The sequence below is a fragment of the Pelobates fuscus genome, chromosome 8, assembly GCF_036172605.1.
Source record: "Pelobates fuscus isolate aPelFus1 chromosome 8, aPelFus1.pri, whole genome shotgun sequence".
Taxonomy (NCBI): Eukaryota; Metazoa; Chordata; class Amphibia; order Anura; family Pelobatidae; genus Pelobates; species Pelobates fuscus.
Window position 1 is genome coordinate 39298911 of NC_086324.1, and position 24270 is coordinate 39323180.

General features: G+C 40.2%; 3 protein-coding genes across 3 annotated transcripts in view; 2 read left to right on the forward strand and 1 right to left on the reverse strand.

Moving 5' to 3' along the window:
• Nucleotides 1-4601, forward strand: part of BBS5 (Bardet-Biedl syndrome 5) — a 28775-nt gene extending 24174 nt beyond the window's left edge. Inside the window, exons 9-12 of the mRNA XM_063428631.1 lie at nt 1335-1469; nt 2467-2550; nt 3127-3150; nt 3246-4601. Coding sequence (XP_063284701.1) covers nt 1335-1469; nt 2467-2550; nt 3127-3150; nt 3246-3347 — 345 coding nt within the window. The 3' untranslated portion in view covers nt 3348-4601. The remainder of the gene's footprint in view (nt 1-1334; nt 1470-2466; nt 2551-3126; nt 3151-3245) is intronic.
• A 6905-nt stretch (nt 4602-11506) lies between these two features.
• Nucleotides 11507-19787, forward strand: KLHL41 (kelch like family member 41). Its single transcript, XM_063429701.1, has 6 exons — nt 11507-12721; nt 15365-15522; nt 15606-15713; nt 16935-17120; nt 17360-17506; nt 18903-19787. Exons 1-6 carry the CDS (start codon nt 11612-11614, stop codon nt 19012-19014), a joined length of 1821 nt encoding a protein of 606 aa, XP_063285771.1. The 5' UTR covers nt 11507-11611; the 3' UTR covers nt 19015-19787.
• Nucleotides 19788-20308: 521 nt separating this feature from the next.
• Nucleotides 20309-24270, reverse strand: part of FASTKD1 (FAST kinase domains 1) — a 39032-nt gene continuing 35070 nt past the window's right edge. Inside the window, exon 15 of the mRNA XM_063428632.1 lies at nt 20309-20460. Within this exon, the coding sequence (XP_063284702.1) occupies nt 20368-20460 (93 nt within the window). The 3' untranslated portion in view covers nt 20309-20367. The remainder of the gene's footprint in view (nt 20461-24270) is intronic.

A 24270-nucleotide genomic window follows, 5' to 3' on the forward strand; every position in this document is an offset into this window, starting at 1 on the left:
CTAACACAGCGGGTTGATATCACTGAGGACCGCCACAGACTACCCAATATCAAAGTCCGAGGTGTCCCGGATACAATAAGCCAGACAGAGCTGCCACACTACTTACGGCGACTGGTAGAAACAATCCTCCCACACTCACAGGCTAAAAAACTCCAGTTTGACAGCTGCTACAGGATCAACAAATCTAGACAGGCTCCCACGGAAGCCACTCACGACATAATAGTACGCTGCCACTCGGTGTTGGGTAGGAACCGCCTCTTAGCAGCTGTAAAAGGCAAAACTCCCATGGACTTTAAGTCATCCAAACTGACTTTTTTCCAAGATCTTTCCAGGAATACCCTGCAATGGTGGAAATCTCTAGGGGCAATCACGAGCCGACTGAGGGCAGCAGGAGTGGAATATCGTTGGCAACTGCCGAGAGCTCTCACCGCCGCAACAGCAGATGGCAGGACTCTTAGACTCACCTCCACAACAGATGCAGCAGCATTCCTTCAAACACTGGGGCTGAGCATACACCCAGAGGCACCTGGGGCTTTTGCCAACGCACAACCCAACGCACCGGCTAGACAGACTCATCGAGTATTGGAAGAGGGAAAGGCATCAGACGCAGAGACCTAATACTCTACACTGCCTAAAGCTGTTATTAATCTCCTTTTTGTTTCATTTACTACTGCTTACCATGACGACAGTTGCCTTAACCACAACTAAGCCGTATACACACACCTCACACACTGTGCAACGTCCTTGGAATACTCGAGCCATAACTAAACCCACAGTCTCTGCCCCCACAGACGACCCACTCCCACACTAACGCCCCAATTTACCAAGCTGAGCCCCTACCCCCCCGCAGGCCTCCTTGGTTAGGGGTAAGACATCTACTACACAACGCGACAGGTACCACCAACCACACTTAAGATGGTGTCACAATGACAACGTCAGACCCGACTACCTAGCGACAACTGACCCAACATACCACTCAACCTAGTGGTACCAACACACCTCGCAATTACACATTACCAAACACATCACACATACTCACAGACACGCACGAAGACAAAAATGTAAACAAGGCATTTTACGGTTGAATGTTTTATCTTGCCTTGATTACACGATTCTGTTAATTCTTAACTTACGCTATATATAATGTATGTGTTTATCACTCTGCCTCAATAAAACAAAGATTGACAAAAAGACCAGTATGTAAAATAGTAAAAGTAGTATATAAACTATAAGGTCCTGTCTTTATCATTTTGTAACTCATATTTTGGACTTTTTTATACTACCATAAGGTCATGTCTTTATCATTTTTGTATCTCGTATAATGTGTTGTTTAGAGTGGTGGATATGTTCTTGGCTTTAAAATTGATCCTGTGGAGAAACTCCAAGATTCGGTGAAGGAAATTAATTCATTGCACAAAGTCTACTCAGCAAGTCCTATCTTTGGAGTGGAATATGAGATGGAGGAAAAGGTTTGTTTTTTTGAATGTAACAATTTGCATTATGCCCTGGAATTGGAACTCTTCCATTTCAATAAAAAACAATTCTAGAATTCCATGCTAGAGAATTGTGTATGAAAGACACAAGCTGCGTAATGGGGACCTTACATATTTCTTATAGGAGGCTCTGCTACTCATTCTGCTGCAGTTGGGTAACTGTAGCCATAATCTGTAATACAGCTGTTTGCAGAGTCCATCTCCCATGACTTTTAACCTACTAAAAAGATTGTTGGATGAGGGTCCCAGCTGAAGTACAACTATTATTTTGCTTTGTTTTTAAATATTTCCTATTACAACAATAGGAATTATTATTGTGATTTAATTTCCAACTCTGTGTTGCCCACAATGCCTTGCACTCCTCTTGACATAGAAACATAGAATGTGACGGCAGATCAGAACCATTCGGCCCATCTAGTCTGCTCAATTTTCTAAATACTTTCATTAGTCCCTGGCCTTATCTTAAGTCTAGGATAGCCTTATGCCTATCCCACGTATGCTTAAACTCCTTCACTGTGTTAACCTCTACCACTTCAGCTGGAAGGCTATTCCATTCATCCACTACCCTCTCAGTAAAGTAATACTTCCTGATATTATTTTTAAACCTTTGCCCCTCTAATTTAAGATTATGTCCTCTTGTCTACGTAGTATAATGATGTAATTAGGTTGCACATTCAATTCTGTAATCAAAAATGAAAAAAGGAGGGAAGCGCTCCAGTATGCTGTGCAACCACATTTATTGAAGAACAAAGATATTTAGCAAACGTTTCAGGCAACAAGCCCTTTCTCAGTGCATCTTGTCCTCCATTTTTCATTTCTGATTTTGTGTACCCACTGATGGAGCCACAGCACCTCAGAGACTATTTGATTATTGCATTATTAAAACTGTTTGGTGGCAGCTAGGTAGCCTCAGCCTCATGTCTAGTATATTCAATTCCTTAAAGTGGAATTCTGTCCGTTTCATATTTATTAGCCTCAAGCTCTGGAAGAACTCACAGTGGAACATGTTCAGGATGATGTTGAAATAGAACCTGATGAACATACTGATGCGTTTGCGGTAAGATCATTTTGAATTCTGTATTATTATGTACAGACTTGTGTCTCATGCAAATCCCCACAAAAAAAGTACAATCTATAAGAATAAATAATTTGCAATCATAGTTATATTTTATGAATTCTAATACTAAGTCTTTTATATAGAAAAAAAATGAGCATTTCAAAGGAAAAACTAACAATGTTTTGTTCAACAGTGTCATTTCCCCTCTATTTTCCCATCTTTTCCTCTCCCTGCCCCAGCACTTCTATTCTCCGATTCCCATTTAACAAGTGGGGAAAAAATAAGACTTAAAATAAAGATATAAAAAGTAATATTTAAACCATAGATACTGTACATGGGCAAAAACAGAGTGACAATTGGGTGCCAGCACCCCTAAATGGATGCAGTCGCTGTTACAACTTGTTTTCTATTTGCAGTCAGACTATGAAGTAAATTCAGATATTTTACTATGTTTCCTCTAGCCATAGCTTGTATCTATTCACATTGGTTCTGAGGGTAGAGCTATGTCCTGAATAAACAAAGTCTCTGCATAGTACTTTCCTTTGATACTAAATCATTTTTGTTTTATCCTTGCAGGCATATTTTGCTGATGGGAACAAGGTGAGCTAATTTGTTTTATATCACTCTCTTTTATCTGGTCATGTTTTCAGCTCTGAACTTTGACCTGTTTTAATTTCCCCTTCTCTAATAAACAGCAGAAAGATCGGGAGCCTGTGTTTTGTGAAGAGCTCGGCCTTGCTGTAGAAAAACTAAAAGATGGCTTCACTTTGCAAGGATTATGGGACGTGATGGTGTGAGAATGATCCAAATCAGTTTGAAGTCTTTTCAACTAAAACAATTTAACCCACCGCCGACCCGTTTGTTAATACAGCACTACTTTTGCAGGATTTAACTGTCCCTGTAGCACTGGAAGTGTTCAACACAGTAGCGCAGTCATATCAGCAAATTGTGTTTTGATTTTACACTATTTGTCCGGACGGTCACAAGCCTCTATTTAATGTGTTAACAAATATGTGAATATTTAAAGGGACACTATAGTCACCAGAACAACTACAGTTTATTACACTTGTTCTGGTGAGTAGAATCATTTGCTTCAGGCTTTTTTCTGTAAACACTGTCTTTTCAGAGAAAATGCAGGGTTTAAATTACAGCCTAGTGATAACTCCACTGGCCACTCCTTAGATGGTTGCTAGAGGTGCTTCCTGGGCAGTGCTGCAGAGTAAGCAGCACTGCCATTCAGTGTCTCCACCCTCTGCATGCAGACACTGAACTTTCCTCATTCATTGATTCAATTCATCTCTATGAGGAGATGCTGATTGGCCAGGGCTGTGTTTGAATTGTGCTGGCTCTGCCCCTGATCTGCCTACTTGTCAGTCTCAGCCAATCCTATGGGGAAGCACTGTGATTGGCTCAGACAACCACTTCTGATTATGTCAGCAGACAGAGGCAGTACATAGGCAAACAGTGCAGATCCAGGAGCTGCAGACTTGAATACAAGTAAGATTTTACTTTATTTAGGAAGGCAAGAGTGGTGAGGGGGGCTAGATGGTGAGTTTAGCACTATAGGGTCGGGAATACATGTTTGTGTTCCTGACCCTATAGCTCTCCTTTTAAACTAGCTTTGAAAAGCTTGGTTTACTTTAAAAATGTTCAGCTCAGGCAATGCTGACACAGTGGCACTTCATAAACAGTGCAATTCTGCTATGCACACTACCAGCAAATGTATGGATGAAATGTTGTTGCTCATTATAGTAAAGTAAGATGGCTCTGGATAATTTCTCTTTGCTCTTCGTATAACGACACTTCTAGCAGTGCTGGGCAGTGAGATGCCTGCATAGCAACATTATTATTGTAGCCATCACAGCTCACTCTCAGAATTTTATGTACAGCTGTATGCATTTCCTTTTGAGATATACTATTTTAAATTATTTTGTAAAATAGTTTGTATTTAGATAACTGGATTTTGTATGTATTCTATATATATTAAAGTCACATAAGACTGGTATGCTATAATGTCTACTAAATGATTTTATATGCTTACATTAATTTAGTAATATGCACCAATTCCATGAGCTCTGCTGGATATACCAGTGCGTTAATTACTTTTACCAAACTATCTTATTCTGGTGATTTGGTGTTTGAACATAGTAGTGATAGTTGTTTCACAAACCAGAAACAGCACAGACCATAGTGTTATTTGTATAAATTTGGAATATTGGTTACCTGAATTGTAAAAATAAATTAAAATATGTCGGTTCTTTGATCAGCTTTGTTTCCAAACTTTAGTGTGAACTGCATTAATGCTTTGAAAATAAATGGATTTTAGATTTTCTGTGTCCGCAAATGTTAAAGGGAAACTATAGTGCCAGGAAAACAATTCCTGGCACTATAGCTTTTTTCCTCCGTCAAGGCCCTTTACTCCCCATGGTGCAGTAGGGGTTAAAAACCCCTTCTGTCACTTACCTGGGTCCAGCGCCTATGTCCTTCGGCACTGGCTTGAGTCCTCCTTCTCTCCTCCCCTGCCAATGTCAGCTGGCGGGGGAGACCTAATGGGCATGCGCGGCATTAGTATTATTCGCTGCTTTCCTATGAGGATTCCAGTAATGCTGCAAAAGCATGAGGACATCAGCGTTATTTAGGCGATCAAAGGTCGCCTAAGCACCTGGAAGGCCTTCTAGTGGCTATCTGGTAGACAGCCACTATAGGAGGAGTTAGCCCTAGCAGGTAATTATTGCAGTTTATTAAAAAACTGCAAAGATTACATGCAGTTAAGTGGTCTAGGTGCCTATCAGTGGTAGAACCTCTGGGGCCGCATTGAAGGGGGGAAGTGATGAGGGAGTCAGAGGGGGAACTCTGACTTCCATTAGCCTGAGCCACCGATGGACCCCAGGGAAAGTCACCCTCCTGCACCTAAAAGGTAGGAAACAGGAGGCTGACTAAAACATTTTGTGTGTGTGTCGTAATGTATGGGTCTGTTTGTGCATGTTTGTGCCTACATGTATGTGTGTTGTCTGTGTCTGCATGTGTGTGTGTGTGTGTGGGGGGAGGGACATATGGGAGGGCCCTGGGCAATTTGCGCACCGAAACCCCTTGGTTTCTAGTTACGCCTCTGGTGCCTATAGTGTCCCTTTAAATCCATGCACTTCTTGAAATGATGGCTGGCAGAGATTGGAGAAAATAAAGGGGCTGTAATGTTAATGGCACATACACAGACCACGTCTATTCAGTGACACCTTGGGAGGCTGTTAAACTGGTGGAGATTGATGCTGAATACCTGCTTTTCTGACACCTGCAACTGCACTAAATTTACCTTGAATTAGTTTTTTCTTTGAAAAATCGATCAGCCATCTCACAGCATGAAATGTTGCAGTGCAGAATATTGTACACTTAGAGTTATTAAATAAATTTAGAATTACCAAGAGAATTGGAAAAATAACCCAGTTTGTTTTCCAGCTCGATCAATTTTGACAAGAAATGTGCAGTTTTATTCTTCAAATTCTCGATTCCGTGAATGAATATTTTTAAACTTAAATAACCAAGCTGTGCAGAAGCTGATAAACTGAAGAATTTTCTAAATCAGTGTTTTTTGCAAAATGCTTGGTGAACAAACAACCTTTAGTATGAGAGCCCCGAGCGTGGCGTTTGTATGAGTGACAATGCCTGGTTAGTGTTCGGAATAGCTGTCGATGCCTCTGTGTTATTTCAATATGGTACCAGCTGAATAAACAAAATGCACAAATCCAAATCTCTTTTCACTTTAAGGCAGTCCCACTTCATGCTGAAATAGGCTTCCAGTAAACCGTTCTCTAAGTGGCCTCCTGTGAAAGAGAGGATCATGGGCTTTGGTTAAAGAGAAGGGGATATATTTTAAAATAGAATAAGTTCTCATGTTATTGTCCTGCTGATTGGCACTGCTGTAGTGAGTATTAACAGCTGAGACAATTCAGACATCGGGATGTATACATTAAACCAGAATTGTTGGAAAATTGAAAACTTGAGGCTAAAATAGCATTTCCAGAAAAAATAGGTCATTTGGAGATTTGATCAAGTTTAGTTTCAGACTAGAAACTTTAACTTTCCGTTGTGTATTCCCAATTTCTGGCTTCGTGAATAAATCTCCTTGGGGTTTTGTTCACTTAACTCCAATCTGTAGGAAATTGAAATCAGCATGGCAAAAATAGCTGGTCTGGAACAATTCTACAACTCAGCCATAGTCACAATTTAGCTATTTTAAAACTTCAATTTACCATTCAGATTTCAATTCTCAGCAATCTGGTGTTTAGTAAATAATCCTACTTTGTTTAAAGAGAAACTCCACTGTCCAAATACACGTGAATTTTTTTTTTTAGAAAACTCCAATAGGAGGGGTGTTTTAAATCAAAAGTGCTGAATCTGCAGATTATAAACCAGCACCTCTACACATGTAAGTCGGAATACCCTCCTCCCCACACACCACATTAAACAGTTTAAAAAGTGGCACAAGTGAAAAAACATTACCCTTAGTGGGGCACTGGATAAAAAAATAAAATATAAATAGGGTTGCTTACACCTCACAACCTTGATATACACATGAATATATGTCTAATACATTTAAACAAAGCAAAGGGCAGAATATAGTGCAGATGGTAACTGTACACTGTGCGAGTATATGTAATAAATTAGACAACTACCATGTATCGGAGCCTAAATGTATTGGCTCCATAAACAGCGCCTTTATGCTTTTTAGGGCAACATCACACCACTCCTTCGTTCTGATGAAAGCTCAAGACAAGATACATGGTAGATAAAAGAGAGAGACGACCAATGTGTAGTATATAAAAACACTTTCTTCTTAAAGATAAAAAGGTATTAAGCTCACCTTTCACAAAGCCTTAAAATACTGGCTGTGAGGGTAACAGGTAAAATACTCCCGGCACGTCACATCCGCCACCCTGACCGGACTGCTCCACATCTGCCTTCAATCACTCCTTCCAGAAGAGTGGCTCTCTTCATTGGTGGTCTCAACATGAATATTCGCAGCACGTGGCCACTCCTTACAAGTGAGTGTCCTCTCCGATTCCATAGGTAACAATGGACAAAGCACCCTCAAGCTCAGGACGCCATATTCGTTAGGGGAAATAGAATTTCTCCTTACTTCAAGTAAGCTATGGGAAATTGTGTATATACACTGATCAACCACAACATTAAAACCACCTGCCTAATGAAGTATAGATCCCCTCACGCTGCCAAAACAGCTCTGATGTGTCGGGGCATGGACTCTACAAGACCTCTACACATTTAGTATCAGGCATTAGCAGCAGATCCTTTAAGTCCTGCAAGTTGTGAGGGGGGGGGGGGGGGCCTTGATGGATCAGATTTGTTGTTCCCACACAGCTCACGGATGCTCAATCAGATTGAGATCTGGGGAATTTGGTGGCCAAGGCAGCATCTTGAAATCTTTGTCACGTTTCTCAAACCATTCCTGAACAATTTTTGCAGTGTGGTATGGTGCATTGTCCTGCTGAAAGAGGCCACTGCTATCAGGGAACACCATCGCAGTGAAGGGCTATATGTGGTCTGCACCAATCTCTACATAGTTGGGTACATGCGAAAGTTACATCCACATGAATGTCAGGAACCTAGATTTTCCAAGATACTTATCCCCTCAGAGAGACATACATTCACACACATGGATATGTCAGACACACACTACATGGCACGTACACATGTAGGCAATGCCAGACACACAGAAATATACACAGCCAAATACACATTGTCACTGTATGCAGGGCCGGACTGGCCCACCGGTTTACCGGGAAATTTCCCGATGGGCTGGCATACTAGCAGGTCGGTGCGCGGCTGCCTTTACAGGGTGACAGGCTGGCGGGTATGCGCTCTCCTCATGCCGGTCACAGTATGTAGCATGGCCGAGCAGGCAGACCGCGGTACCTGGTCTGACAGGAAGTGCTCACAGAGAGCACATCACTGAATCCATTCAGACCAGGTACAGTGAGCAGGAGCTCCTCCACCATGATCTGCCTGCTCGGCCACACTACAGGGAGAGCTGGGGGGGGGGGAACTAATGGGACAACTGGGGACTTGGGGGGAACTAATGGAACATCTGGGGGCTGAGGAGGGGCGGAACTAATGGGACACCTGGGGCTGGGGGGGGGACTATTGGGGGCTGGGAGGGGGAACTAATGGGACACGTGGGGGCTAGGGGGGGACAACTAATGGGACACCTGGGGGGGATCTAATGGGACAGTTGGGGGGGAATTAATGGGACACTTGGGAGGGGGGGACTAATGGGACACCTGGGGGCGGGGGGGGGAACTAATGGGACACAAACTTGAGGGGGGTGGAACTAATGAGAGAAAGGGAGAGCTGGGATGGGGAAAACTAATGAGACACAGGAAGTACTGGGGGGAACTAATGGGACACATGGAGGTGCTACTGAGACACATGGGAGGGCTAATGAGCCACATACAGGGATGGGAGGGGGTATAGGGAATCATGGAGGGCTGGAAGGGGGCATAGGAACACATGGAGGGCTGGGATGGTGCTTTAGGAACACATGGAGGGCTGAGAGGGAGGGCTAGTGGGACCTTGTGGAGGGCTTGTGGGGCTATATGGATGGGCTAATAGGACATATATAGGATAATGTACAAGTGAAAAGATTATAGAATATGTGGGGAAAATGTTTGAGATGTTTTTCTTATCTGTAACTTTATTATTTGGTAAATTATTTTTTTAAAGCTTTTTTGCCCAATCAAAATTTTCATGTTTGCTTCCAATAATCCGTTTACGCCAGGAATTATGTATGCACGACTGCCAGGCTATGCAACCATACCCTGCTATCATACATAAACGATTAGTATTATTTCAAATTAAATTTGTTTTTTTGCAATTTAATTTTATTTGCAAAATATGCCATAACTACCGTCATAGAGCTCACAGCACAGCGGCACAGGGAGCCATGACACTAAAAGCCTCTGAATGAAGTATACAGAGACTATCTCCCTGTATCCAGCGATGCAAGCCTGCCCTTCAATATAACCACAGCGCCTTATACACACAATGCAACCCCTATTTGTTTCACTTTGGATTTTAGCCGGGGCCTCATGTTTGAATTTAGCCCAAGGCCTAACAAAGTCTAGATCCGCCTCTGTTTTCTGTTTACTCATTTTTCTTGCTTCCAACACATCAAATTCCAGAACTGACTCTTCACCTAATGCCTAATACACCCACCCCTTGACAAATGCCTTTGTAACGATATAATCCCAGTTCACCCGTCAGTGTCAGGTTTTAATATTGTGGCTGATCAGCGTATACACACAAGTTAGATTTTAGAAAAAGCTACTATGTCATTTCCATCTGGGAAATGTGTACAAACTGTTCCAAGAACATATTCATAACAACCAAGCTTTGCTCTAACAATACATCAGGCTTTATAAAACCGTGTAATCTGTATATAATGTTCCAGTCACTGGTGACATCCTCAGAGCTGTGTGACGTTACATGCTTGCAGTGGAGAGAGTAAGTCATTCTATATTGTTACAAAGGGCCTAAGACAGCTGTCATGCTGTCAGATCACCGGGTACCTTAACACTTTGAGAGCTACGTGTCTGCTCAGCACAGTTCAGCTGTTATTTTAGCAGCTGACTGGCCTTTTATTTCTGATGTAGTGTGCCTTTACTGTACAGTTCCAGAAGTCTCCAGAAGACCTAAATTCTTAATCTGTTCCTGCATTTCATGTGACGAATGTGTTTTTGATTGCGTCCAGAGGATGCAGTTGCGCGGAGTTTGAGAATCCGTGTTTTATCAATGTTACAGTAGCTAATTATAGAAACATTGTCAGTGTGTCAGCGCTGTCACCAAACATGACATTTGTGTCCCAGTGAAACTTCCACTGCTTCTAGAGACATATCATGCTACAGTCACTTATTGTAGGAAGCCCTGCAGTAACCCTTTCAAGCCAAAAAGACAATACAGTGCCCTGTGCCCTGTAGAAACTATATATATATATTGCTTACCACTTAGGCATACAAAAGTTAAAATCTTGATTTTATATAATTTTTTTTGTGAGTTTGCATTTGTGTGCTTTTTGATGTTTTTGTATAGGTTGTTAAAAAGAGCAATCTTGATATTATACGTTGATAAAATCTTTGATAAATGATAAGCAAAAGAAATATCTGGATAGGAGTCTTCAGAACCTGTTGTTATATTATATGAAGTTATTGTCCGTTATTAACCCTGAATTGTTTAAATAACACAACCAAGGTTTTGAGGATTTTTTTTTATAAAGAAACCAGTTCAATTAATCGTGTTGCGCATCATAATATTATGGGCTAGAGTTTCAAAGGAAAATAAAACTAATTCTGGTGCAAATTGCTACAATATGAACAGCAGTAGTAATATATATAATATAGCACTCCCTCCCCCAAATTACAACAGTTGTGCCTTGATTGATAATACCCAGAATATGCACATCATGTCTGTAACTCACAGGTGTCAGAGCTACTCCTCAATGTGAACTTCTAAAGACTAAAAAAAAAAGGATTAAATGGAGTTTGAAGACTTTTCATAATATAGTAAATGATGAATGAGTATAGAATTTGGCAGTATTGATTGGACACAATAATACAATCTAAAAAATAGAAATAAACATGAATAAAATGAATAATGTTTCTTCAAAAATGTTATCATTCCAGTATGTTATCATTTCAAAATCTGCATATAAAAGAGAGCAGGGACGTTCTTAGATAGAATAGTGACTTTTCATTTTGTATGTCTGCGGTCACTATCACAAAGATAACTCTCCTAGTAACCAAAATCTCCAGTTGTTTCTTTCAATCTGTGACAGCTGCATGAGCAATTCCTCTTTCCAAATAGACCAACCTAAATTCCATATTGTAAGAGTCTGTACCTATATTTAGCTGGAAGGCTTAAATTGCACAGACTTTAAGCTCGGTAGAGTTCACTGATCAGCCTTTTCACAGCTTGCCTTGGGAGCTTGCAACAGCTAAGGCCTTTTCATCTCGAGTCCCTGCTTTTCAAGGGGTGGGAAAAAAAACCTGTAAAAATGGATCCATCCAAGGAACTGAAAGAGGAACTTCGACTTTACCAATCAACTCTTCTTCAAGATGGGTTAAAAGAACTTCTTGATGAAAGTAAATTTGTTGACTGTTTCCTGAAAGCTGGTGACAAAAATCTCCCGTGTCACAAGTTGATTCTAGCAGCTTGCAGTCCGTATTTCCGGGAGTTCTTTTTATCTGAAGAAAGTGAGGAGAAGAAAAAAAATGTGGAATTAGATAACGTAGATCCGAATGTCTTGGAGTCCATCCTTAAATACCTATACTCGGCTGATATTGAACTTAACGATGGCAATGTGCAGGATATTTTTGCTTTGGCCAGTCGCTTTCAGATCCCATCAGTGTTCACCGTGTGCGTCACTTATCTTCAGAGGAGACTCTCTCCTGCTAATTGTCTGGCTATCTTCCGATTGGGTCTTCTCCTGGACTGCCCCAGACTTGCCATAACTGCTCGTGACTATGTTTCTGATCGCTTTGAACAAATATGCAAAGAAGATGATTTTCTGCAGCTCGCGCCACACGAGCTAATTGCTGTAATATCCAGCGATGCCTTAAATGTGGAGAAGGAAGAAGTTGTATTCGAGGCAGTCATGAAATGGGCAAGGACAGACAAGGAGAACAAAGTGAAGACTCTAAATGATGTGTTCGACTGCATTCGCTTTAGACTGATGCCAGAAAAATATTTTAAAGAACATGTAGAAAAAGATGACCTTATTAAAGGTAATCCAGATATAGTTAAAAAAGTAAAGATTATTAAGGATGCTTTTGCTGGCAAGCTCCCTGATATTTCCAAAGACAAAGAAAATTCAAAAAATGCAGCAGAAGACGGTGATGTAGGGGATGAAGATCTTCTTCCCGGATATCTCAATGACATTCCCAGGCACGGCATGTTTGTCAAAAATATGGTTCTCATGATTAGTGACACGGCTACAGTGGCCTATGATCCTGTCGATAACGAATGCTATCTGGTAGCATTGTCTGAGCTGATTCCAAGAAACCATTCCAGCATTGTCACCAAGTCTAATCAAGTCTATGTCATCGGTGGCTTGTATGTGGATGAGGAAAGCAAAGAACAACCACTACAGTCATATTTCTTTCAGGTATGTCTCGTAAAAAAAAAAACCATTTAATATATTCATATTACAGCAGGGTACATGCCACAAGGCAGGTGTACATAAGGCAAGCACCACCACCTTGGCAGAGACTGTATTCATTATTTATGATTATTTTAATGTTCAACTCCCGCAGCCTGCCAGTTAGTAATGTACAATCAACGTTTGTGGCATGAGATACAAAAAATGTTGGCATATCTATTTAGCCCATTTTGAAATCATATACATCATTACTTCTGTGTTCATGAGTACAGTTGTCTATTCGCATGCCAAGAGTTCTAGCATTTCCCTACTTTGTTAGCCTTTAGAACTCCTACTCAAACTCTATTCTAGATAACTCTTAACTTTTTTGGAAAGCTGTATTTACCCACAGTACCCTTCAGATGTCCACCGTCCAACATCACAACGGGGATTCATAGTCCATTTTTGTAGAACCTTTTTGTTTGTTTTTCTAAATTAAAAATGCTTCCTTCGTGAACTTTAGTTGCCTGCTGAAGATGCCTGCTGCTATGCCATCATACAGCAGTAAGAAGTCTCCTGTTAAGTGAGATTGTTACATCCCTCTTACCAATGTACTAATGTGGAGTCTCAATCTAAAAGTTCAGACCAGTGTGAATTAAAGCACAGCCATTTGTCCTGTATGCATAATTCACATCGGACATAAATAATGGTAGTCTAATAGTCTACTAAGTCACCTTTCTGCAGTTGCTTAGTTGAGATTTATTAGGGCAATATAGGTCCAATTTTGGGTGATAAGTTGTAAATGTTCTGAGACATTCTTTTAGTTCCCACGGGGATTGCTCCTTATTTAATATTTTGTGAAATCAGAAATCTTATGATTTCCATGCATGTATAAAAGTATCCTGTTCCATTTGGTCTTACCTCCACGAATGTGCATTTCAGTCACTGAATATCAAGACTTGAAGGTGAAACATTAAAATCCAGCATTTGTAATATTATGTTTAGTTATCCCTTATACAAATACAATGGCACCTCGGTTTACAAACGCCTCGGTTAACATAAATTAAAAAAAAAGATTTACAAAAACAAAACAAAACATAATTTTCGGTTTACAAATGAAAATCCATTGAAAATAATGCCTCGGTTTATGAATTTGTTTCGCAATATGAAGCAAGTTTCCCCAGGATGCACTGTGCCTGGGAGGTTTATAGCGCCACCCCGTATGCTGAAGTCTGTGGGTAGCACATGGCGTCGAGTGTGGAGGTGTTGGAGCAGTTTTTGCATAAAATTTTGGAGCTATTCTGGAAATTTTTTGCAGCGGTTTTGGGACATTTTGGAACTTGTTTGGTGCATTTCTCAAGCTGTGGAAAGCTAGGGAGCCGAGCTTTGTCGTTTGCATGCCTTTTAGTGTGTGTTCTGCACTGCGGGTTGGTTTCCATGCCAGCTCATTTTGACTTTTTTCTGACATCCGGAACGGATTAATTGGTATTCAGTTTCGGTTTACGAATTTTTCGCAATACGAAAAGTCCCGGAGAACGCATTAAATTAGTAAACCGAGGTACCACTGTATAAATGTTTCTCTGACAAAAAAAACTAAAACTTAAAAATCCACATCGCTGTAATTATCTATATCCTGGAAAGGAGCACCTCCATCTTGGCTCCTTGTCAATCATGTTGTAAAACTTGAAAGCACTTTTTCTATCATTTTAAAAAAAACATTTGCACCTGTCAGCATAGAGAGAGACGGAGAAATGTATACAATGTTTATGTTTCTCCTCCTCCATTGTAATGTGTGCCAGGACGGAACTGGATTGTGATGGAGATGGAGCAACACATGAAAAAAGGGTAACACAATTTATAAGTGATTTTCAGTGTTTTATATATGTTATCTCTAGAGAAGTCATGGTTTCTAAAAGGAGAATTATTATAACACGTTAGCATTTATAAATATGCAAATATGTCATTGGCAATAGTTGTTTAGTTTACCCCTTAAGGACACATGACATGTGTGACATGTTATGATTCCCTTTTATTCCAGAAGTTTGGTCCTTAAGGGGTTAAACAATATTAGGATTTTAATGTATTTATTCCAGTCCTTGTAGATTAAAGCATTATCAAAAACAGTCACTCAAGGTGTAAGGTGCACATTCCCACTGTTAGAAATTGATGGACAGGTCAATAGTCACGAAACACAGCTGATTAGGCTAGAGGGAGGCCTCAGGCATCAGTGCCTGAAGCCATTTATAGCCAGAGCTGGAAGTATGGCTCTGACCAATGTGAGTGCATTTCTACTACATAAACTACATGTAAATTGTAATATATACTGGTAACATTAACTAAAAATTTACTAATTTAATGTAACTATAAATTTAATTTTAAATGCCCATTACTTACATTCACAAATGGTTATACACTCAAAAGAAACCTGTACTGTCCACAAGATCTTAGTTAATCACAGTTTTTTTCTTTAAATAATGTATAATAAATAAAGGAATCATGGATGTTAACAAAATAAGGCATATAACATTATAAAAGGCAAATTTTAAAAAGATATATATATATATATATCTTATCTTTTTGCTTTCTGTGGAATTAGTTCCTTTGGTTGTTGTGTTCTATTATTTCTGAGTTTATCACTAATGCTTTTTTTTTTTAATTTTTTTTTTTTAGTTAGATACCATTGCTGGTGAATGGGTTGGACTTCCACCACTGCCATCTGCCAGATGTCTCTTTGGTCTGGGTGAGGCCGACAACTGTGTTTATGCCATTGCTGGCAAAGACCTTCAGTCTGAAGAGTCACTGGATTCTGTATTCTGTTATGATTCCAAGTAAGTCACATATGGTTCAAAATCTTCCACAAGATCGAAAGATCGGTGACAATGGTATTAACTCTCTAAATATCTTCTTTCAGAGCAGTGGCTTGGAAAGAAGGAAAAAAGTTGCCCATTAAGGTCTATGGGCATTCTGTAGTGTCACACAATGGATTGATTTATGCTCTTGGTGGAAAAACTGATGACAAGTAAGTGTTCTAACCCTGTATGGTACATGTAAAACATCTTAGTATACTGGGTCCATTGAATTGAATGTGTTGATAACAGCAGAAAATATTATTATATATTTTTTTCTCACAAAGACCCACATTCTCATACTACCAAAAAAAAAAGTTAGGTAATCAAGAGGGTGCTCATATAATTAAAATAAAAATATAAATAATAAAAGTAAACCAGCGATTGGAATGGAAGAGGGTCTGGGAATACAGATAAATGGGGCTTGGGTACATATGATGTCTACTTCCTTTATTACTTGTGCTTCATAGAACTCTACAGCAAGACAAAATGTACATCCAACACATCATTGTGAATTGTATCATGAAGCTTTCTGAACTTTGGTACACTGTATAAAATTGCTGTGGAGCACTACAGTAAACTTACACAACACACTTAATTTTGATGTTATGGGGCTCTCTGATTCACCCGTACACACCCCAATATATATCTGCATCTAGTCATATATAGCACCTGTTCCTCTGACCTCTTAATTGAAAGGACCTTTGCTGATCTAAGCCTTTGGCCAAAATCCGTTGATGCCTGATCTGGTATTCTAAAACAGAACTTTGTTTACTGCACCTGTCAAGGCTGAAATTCTAGAACATTCTTTATGTTCTGTCATGTTTATCTGCCAGCACCTTTAATATTGCAGAGCATCGGCTGGTTATATTATGGTTGTGTATACATGTATGTATGCACATATATAAAACAGGCATACAGTCTTAGCTCTTCGTAGGGTGTGAAATAAACAATATACAGTATACAAGAGGACAAATTTATGTCATCGATAACAGGACATGAAGAAGGGTTTCCTCAAATGGACTTCCATCTAGAGAAGTGGATATAATGATAGAAAAGAGAACTTTAATGTATCCAGAATTCGTAGTTAGCATTGCTTGTACACATCAAGTCAGGGGAGATGTTTGGGATAGATGGAGATGTTTGTTCCCACACTAAAATTTTAAATATTTCAGGTTATTGGTTAAGTAAACAATTCATGAGGTTTTCAAAATGCTACATTTTTGATAGATCGATAGATAGAGCAAACCAAACTTTTAACAAGTTGGCAATAAAAACTGTTAAATAAAGAATTCCTGGAAAAAAAATTGATCTACACAACATTACATTGTATCATGTTGCAATTAATTGTTGGCTAATCTGAGATAATTCTCCATCTATCTTTATAATCTCAGGAAATGTACTGGAAGAATGTTTGTTTTCAATTCAAAGAAAGGAGATTGGAAAGATCTTCCCCCCATGAGGACAGCACGCTCAATGTTCGGGGCTGCTGTACACAACGGCAAGATCTTTGTTGTTGGAGGTGTCACAGAAGATGGTCTAACTGCATCAGTTGAAGCCTTTGATATTGCAAGTAATAAGTAAGTATGTTTTTATAGGTTTTAGAAAAGCAAAATGGAGACTGTGGGGACAGTGGAGTAATGGTGGATCTGGAAAAGGCGTAATTTGTGACTGTGGCCCTAAACAAATATTTTAAGCTGAATAACCAGCAAATTGTTTACCTAGACATAATGTCATTGAATTTATACGGATGATTTAACACTTTTACATCATTCCCCATTACTTGTTTGTATTGATATGTTTGTATTTTGCATTGCAGGTGGGAGCCAGTTGCTGAATTCCCCCAGGAGAGAAGTTCTATTAACATGACCAGTGTGGCCGGATCATTATATGCTATAGGAGGCTTTGTCATGGTGCAGTTGGAATCCCAAGAGTTTGCACCTTCTGAGGTCACAGATGTTTGGAAGTAAGTTGGGAAGTTTTAATATCTAGACATGTCACATTCATTCCAAATTTTTTTAAAAAAGTCTTGCATTAAGACCATTTTGCATGTTTGTGGTCCTAAACCATTCTTGTCAGTGACACAAATTATGTCAGTTTGGTAAACTATTCCCTAGCAGGAAATTCGCTTAATGGCACATTCTTTAAATGTGATATGATTTACATGAATTGTATGTAAATGTTCATTGGACTCTTCTCAGGGTCAGAAGGGTGTCTAATCCCCTCCGTAACACAATGCCAGTTAATGGGTTACTCAAAGCACCATGACCACTTCAGATGACTGGAAGTGTTCATGGCGTTTGGAGTCTGTACATGCAGCATTTCAAAAAGGAATGCCGCACATACAGAGATAAAGTAAAGAACATACAGAGATAAAGTAAAGAACATACAGAGATAAAGTATTTTGCTGCCAGAAGTGTAACTCTTGTTGCGGGCTGATGAAGTGAAATCTGTGCATTAAAGGCATTAATTGTCAGCACACCTACCATGCTGGGGGTGTACGGCCAATGGCGGCATGTCCCACTAGTCCTCCCTCAAACTGGCCTTTAAGATATCCCTTGCCCTGCAATTACGGGGAGTGACATCCCCAAAGGCAGATTAGGATGCAGAGAGAACTTGGCTTCGGTGTGGGATCACAGATACATTTTTTTCTTTTTCTTAAAGGGGTGCACCATGCCAGCAAGTGTTACTAAAACCAAAAAAGGCATACATTACAACCTTGTAGGCCTTTGTTATTATCAAGACCTCTGAACAGTAAATCTGGCATGAGATGGGTTCTTGAACAGGAGATTAATTTTTAATAGTAGAGTTAATTTACGGACATTGAGGAATTAATTTTTTTTGGCTGCCCTAGGCCAAAACATCGTCAAGACTATACATCCTCATTTACTGGTCACATGATAAATTAGTCTTGAGGGCATATCCACAACAGGCTGGAGTGGCTATGGTACTTAAGGTGTTCCTTTAATGCAGGGGTAGGCGACCTTCAGCATTTCAGATATTGTAAACTACACCGCCCTTAATACTTTTAGAGCCATAACGCTGGCATCAAGGGACATGTAGGCCAAAACATCTAGAGTGCCGAAGGTTGCCTATCCCTGCTTTAATGTAAGGTACCACTTTAGGTCACTCAACATTTGTACCTTTTTGACTACATACACATTAAATATGTCGGTTAATTTTAATCATATATATATATATATATAAAAATATTTTTCGGGGGGCTGTTCCTACTGATTACCTCCTGTCTAGTCTATGCACTACATGTCTAGAGTTTGCTAAAAGAAATTTTAACATAAAATTTTAAATCTGATTTTAAAATGTTGATGTTCTTCATCATCTTTTGTGCTCTGCCTCTACAGGTTTGAAGATGACAAGAAAGAATGGGGTGGAATGCTGAAAGAGATCCGCTATGCTTCCGGAGCCACTTGCCTTGAGACAAATCTCAATCTTTTTAAACTTACAAAATTATAATAGCAGATCAGATCTTAAAGTTTACATAAAAACCCACAAAACAAGTATACTATACTGTTTGTTCATTTTTTTTTCTTTTCGTTTTGTTGCTACTACTTGTCTAAAACTAAAAGTTGTACAGAAATTTATAGTGAAAAGAATAAAGGATTTGAATAACTACACCACTCATTACTTGCAAGTGGCAATCTTTACGTTTCCAAGAACTGGCATCACATGATCGATTTGCATTTTTTAACATATAAGAACGAACAAACAATGCAATCCCAAACATGGCATTTTTCACCTTTAATTTAAACCCAAGCAGGACTCTGACCTTGCAAAAAGGCATGGAAAAATGTTAGGCTAAACGCTGTGTTAAGGGAAGGCATGGACTCTGGGACTATACACCGTTTCCTTCAAAAATGCCATCTAATGTGTAGAGAATGGACATGGGTCAGTACTGTAATTTGGTTATTTAGTTCATCAAGATATAATTTGGAGTTTAAATTTTTCGTTAAATGTCAGGAGTCTTTACACGTAAGGTTAGACTGTGTCCTGTAATTGACTTTTATTCCATTGACTTCTGTGATGTCATAAGAAATAAGCTTATCTGCAGGTCTCATCTGCATCTGGTCATTGGGGTTTATTCACTCAACGCTACTCTTCCCCAGCCTTCTCCGACCACCAGCAGTGCCTAAATAACTCGTTCCACTTTTCACAGGTTTCTTTAACACCTGCCCCAGTATCCTTGACTCCTGGTTCTTCAATAAATAAAGATATGCCATAAACCTTGATTACTCAATGTATTATATAAAAAACTATTACAACAATGAAACATAGCTATGCATAAAAATGTTAAAAACAAATGAAACTCCATCTATAGAATTGTCAACAACAATCATGCCGGGATAATCAGGATAGGGTGGGCAAGGCCTTGAGAAGACATCACCAGTGACGCGACTCACAACACCCATTACAACGGGCCTGCCGCTTTTCTTCTGCAATGCTCACTGCATGGTTTTGGTGTCCTTTGTCCAAGCACTCGTTCATCTAATTCTATGCTATGCTGTGCTGCCCAGGTAGAGTTCCCTGGTATCCTCATATGCAGGACACCAGGCAACTAAAGTCGGACAACGAGACAGGACCCCGGAACTGTTGGATGGCCTGCATTATGAAGTTAATATGATAATTGCTGCCTGTTTAAATGTCCAACCGTTTTGTTAGCGAAACAAGATGCTTACCTACTTCTTAAATGTGTTATGCAAAACAACACAAAATATCTATCAGAGCACATTCTGAAAAATATGTTTTTATTAGCAATAAAATATAAATTAATTCTAGATAAAAAAACAAAACAAAAAAAAAAACAGAAGATCATAAGTCATTTTCAAACAGATTCTTTCGTAGATATTCTTTCCAAGCAGCTTTTGTGGACAGTTCCATTGAATTCCACTCCAAACTAGAAATCTGATAAGAAAAAAAAAAGCAACACAAAATTATAAGTGAATGCATGACGCAACATCTAGACGGGTTGAGAATAAATGAGCTCAGATTGAGCATTTATCTTAACTAGTTACTCCCTGATCCCGCATTATGCATGAGAAATGTTTTTAGAATACAACTGATTGATAATCAGTATGTTTCACATGTTCATGTTTAAAGTTTTCATGGGGGGGGAGGTGTGCCTTGGTCGAAGTGGGAAATTAAGTTATTATAAAAACAATCTACATGCTTTTACTACTAGTTAGGCTCAAATTTCTTCAAGGTTTTATGTCACAAAAGATATTCTGGGATCTAATGTTACAGATTTAGGGTTTGATATGTTGTAGAATGTATTATTGTACGCAAAGTTTGCAATGATCATAGTCGTTTAGTTTAAAAGTTACTGGGGTTATTTTTTTTAAATCCTGCTCCAGCCTCTCTTGATCACATCATTCCAAATAAGTTAAATGGAGAAGCTAGACACCATTGCAACTTTGTGAATAGGAAAACTACTGATCTCTCTGATGTCAAAAGAGGAACTTTCCTTACTCAAGCAAATCCCCTCCCTCTCCAGCTCTGGACATGTGTCATCATCATCATGAATGCATGGCTGACAGCTCAGGCGATCTCTGTGAACAGACTCATTTACTAAAACTTTAAACTATGCTGCAAATAAACTGATAGCAGCTACTATATAGGACCTATCAGCTTATTGAGTGATGTAGCTTAGAGAAGATGAGTGAAACTGGGACTTAACGACAGCCCAGTTTTTCTCTTTAAAGCAGTCCATATCATATAATAATATATCGAGATTCATTATTTCATGCTAGTAACCCAGAGGTTATGAAGTGAGAAGGAAGACATGCAGGGAGGGGAGAGAGAAGTAGAGATAAATATATATATATATATATATATACGGTGAGAGAATAAGAATCTGATTCTACTGCACCTGCTCTGGGATTCAAAGGAGATTCCTGGCAACAACACAACTTTAACTCATTAAAGGTCAAATACAGAATAATTGAGTTATAGCACACCAGCCTTTAAAGATCATATATTAAAATACAAGGTAACTGTTGGTGCTAAATAAGCAGCAGTAGCCATGCTGGCATAGTGTCTGTAGGGACCAGATCATGATGATAGCATAAAATATAGTTTATCCTCAACTCCTAAGTGGCTGTTTTTTCCCTAAGATTCTCAGGAATCCCCAAAGACTTGAGGAAGTAATCGGCAGAGGGGTCGGGAGGATAGTGGCTGTTGAAAACAATTAAACCATTTGAAAATACTTTAACCCACTATGGTAAGACGGAGAAGAGGAGAAAAAGTTGTTACGGTACCCAAAAATTTCCCTTTCAACGTTCTTTCTTAGTATCTAAATGACTGGAATGATTGGACGAAAAGATGATTAGAGCTATCATAATGCAATTATAAAGGTGACTAATGAATAAGTGGTAGAAAAATGAGTCAAACTTTCATATTGTAGAGGTAGTGGAACAGCTGACAGGGATATTGTAGAGGTAGTGGAACAGCTGACATGGATATTGCAGAGGTAGTGGAACAGCTGACAGTGATATTGCAGAGGTAGTGGAACAGCTGACAGGGATATTGCAGAGGCAGTGGAACAGCTGACAGTGATATTGTAGAGGTAGTGGAAGAGCTGACAGGGATATTGCAGAGGTAGTGGAACAGCTGACAGAGATATTGCAGAGGTAGTGGAACACCTGACAGGGATATTGCAGAGGTAGTGGAACAGCTGACATGGATATTGTAGAGGTAGTGGAACAGCTGACAGGGATATTGCAGAGGTAGTGGAACAGCTGACAGGGATATTGCAGAGGTAGTGGAACAGCTGACAGGGATATTGTAGAGGTAGTGGAACAGCTGACAGGGATATTGCAGAGGTAGTGGAACAGCTGACAGGGATATTGTAGAGGTAGTGGAACAGCTGACAGGGATATTGCAGAGGTAGTGGAACAGCTGACAGGGATATGGCGGAGGTAGTGGAACAGCTGACAGGGATATTGTAGAGGTAGTGGAACAGCTGACAGGGATATGGCAGAGGTAGTGGAACAGCCGACAGGGATATTGTAGAGGTAGTGGAACAGCTGGCAGGGATATGGCAGATGTAGTGGAACAGCTGACAGGGATATTGTAGAGGTAGTGGAACAGCTGACAGGGATATTGCAGAGGTAGTGGAACAGCTGACAGGGATATTGTAGAGGTAGTGGAATAGCTGACAGGGATATTGTAGAGGTAGTGGAACAGCTGACAGGGATATTGCAGAGGTAGTGGAACAGCTGACAGGGATATTGCAGAGGTAGTGGAACAGCTGACAGGGATATTGTAGAGGTAGTGGAACAGCTGACAGGGATATTGCAGAGGTAGTGGAACAGCTGACAGGGATATTGTAGAGGTAGTGGAACAGCTGACAGGGATATTGCAGAGGTAGTGGAACAGCTGACAGGGATATGGCAGAGGTAGTGGAACAGCTGACAGGGATATTGTAGAGGTAGTGGAACAGCTGACAGGGATATGGCAGAGGTAGTGGAACAGCTGACACGGATATTGTAGAGGTAGTGGAACAGCTGGCAGGGATATGGCAGATGTAGTGGAACAGCTGACAGGGATATTGTAGAGGTAGTGGAACAGCTGACAGGGATATTGCAGAGGTAGTGGAACAGCTGACAGGGATATTGTAAAGGTAGTGGAACAGCTGACAGGGATATTGTAGAGGTAGTGGAACAGCTGACAGGGATATGGCAGAGGTAGTGGAACAGCCGACAGGGATATTGTAGAGGTAGTGGAACAGCTGGCAGGGATATGGCAGATGTAGTGGAACAGCTGACAGGGATATTGTAGAGGTAGTGGAACAGCTGACAGGGATATTGCAGAGGTAGTGGAACAGCTGACAGGGATATTGTAGAGGTAGTGGAATAGCTGACAGGGATATTGTAGAGGTAGTGGAACAGCTGACAGGGATATTGCAGAGGTAGTGGAACAGCTGACAGGGATATTGCAGAGGTAGTGGAACAGCTGACAGGGATATTGTAGAGGTAGTGGAACAGCTGACAGGGATATGGCAGAGGTAGTGGAACAGCCGACAGGGATATTGTAGAGGTAGTGGAACAGCTGGCAGGGATATGGCAGATGTAGTGGAACAGCTGACAGGGATATTGTAGAGGTAGTGGAACAGCTGACAGGGATATTGCAGAGGTAGTGGAACAGCTGACAGGGATATTGTAGAGGTAGTGGAATAGCTGACAGGGATATTGTAGAGGTAGTGGAACAGCTGACAGGGATATTGCAGAGGTAGTGGAACAGCTGACAGGGATATTGCAGAGGTAGTGGAACAGCTGACAGGGATATTGTAGAGGTAGTGGAACAGCTGACAGGGATATTGCAGAGGTAGTGGAACAGCTGACAGGGATATTGTAGAGGTAGTGGAACAGCTGACAGGGATATTGCAGAGGTAGTGGAACAGCTGACAGGGATATGGCAGAGGTAGTGGAACAGCTGACAGGGATATTGTAGAGGTAGTGGAACAGCTGACAGGGATATGGCAGAGGTAGTGGAACAGCTGACAGGGATATTGTAGAGGTAGTGGAACAGCTGGCAGGGATATGGCAGATGTAGTGGAACAGCTGACAGGGATATTGTAGAGGTAGTGGAACAGCTGACAGGGATATTGCAGAGGTAGTGGAACAGCTGACAGGGATATTGTAAAGGTAGTGGAACAGCTGACAGGGATATTGTAGAGGTAGTGGAACAGCTGACAGGGATATTGTAGAGGTAGTG

Bases quoted from the DNA above. Each gene is read 5' to 3' on its own strand.
- KLHL41 (XM_063429701.1), top strand. From the start codon at position 11,612: ATGGATCCATCCAAGGAACTGAAAGAGGAACTTCGACTTTACCAATCA. The intron at 17,121-17,359 runs GTAAGTATGTTT...TTTGCATTGCAG, and splicing joins TTTGATATTGCAAGTAATAA to GTGGGAGCCAGTTGCTGAAT. The intron at 17,507-18,902 runs GTAAGTTGGGAA...CTGCCTCTACAG, and splicing joins GAGGTCACAGATGTTTGGAA to GTTTGAAGATGACAAGAAAG.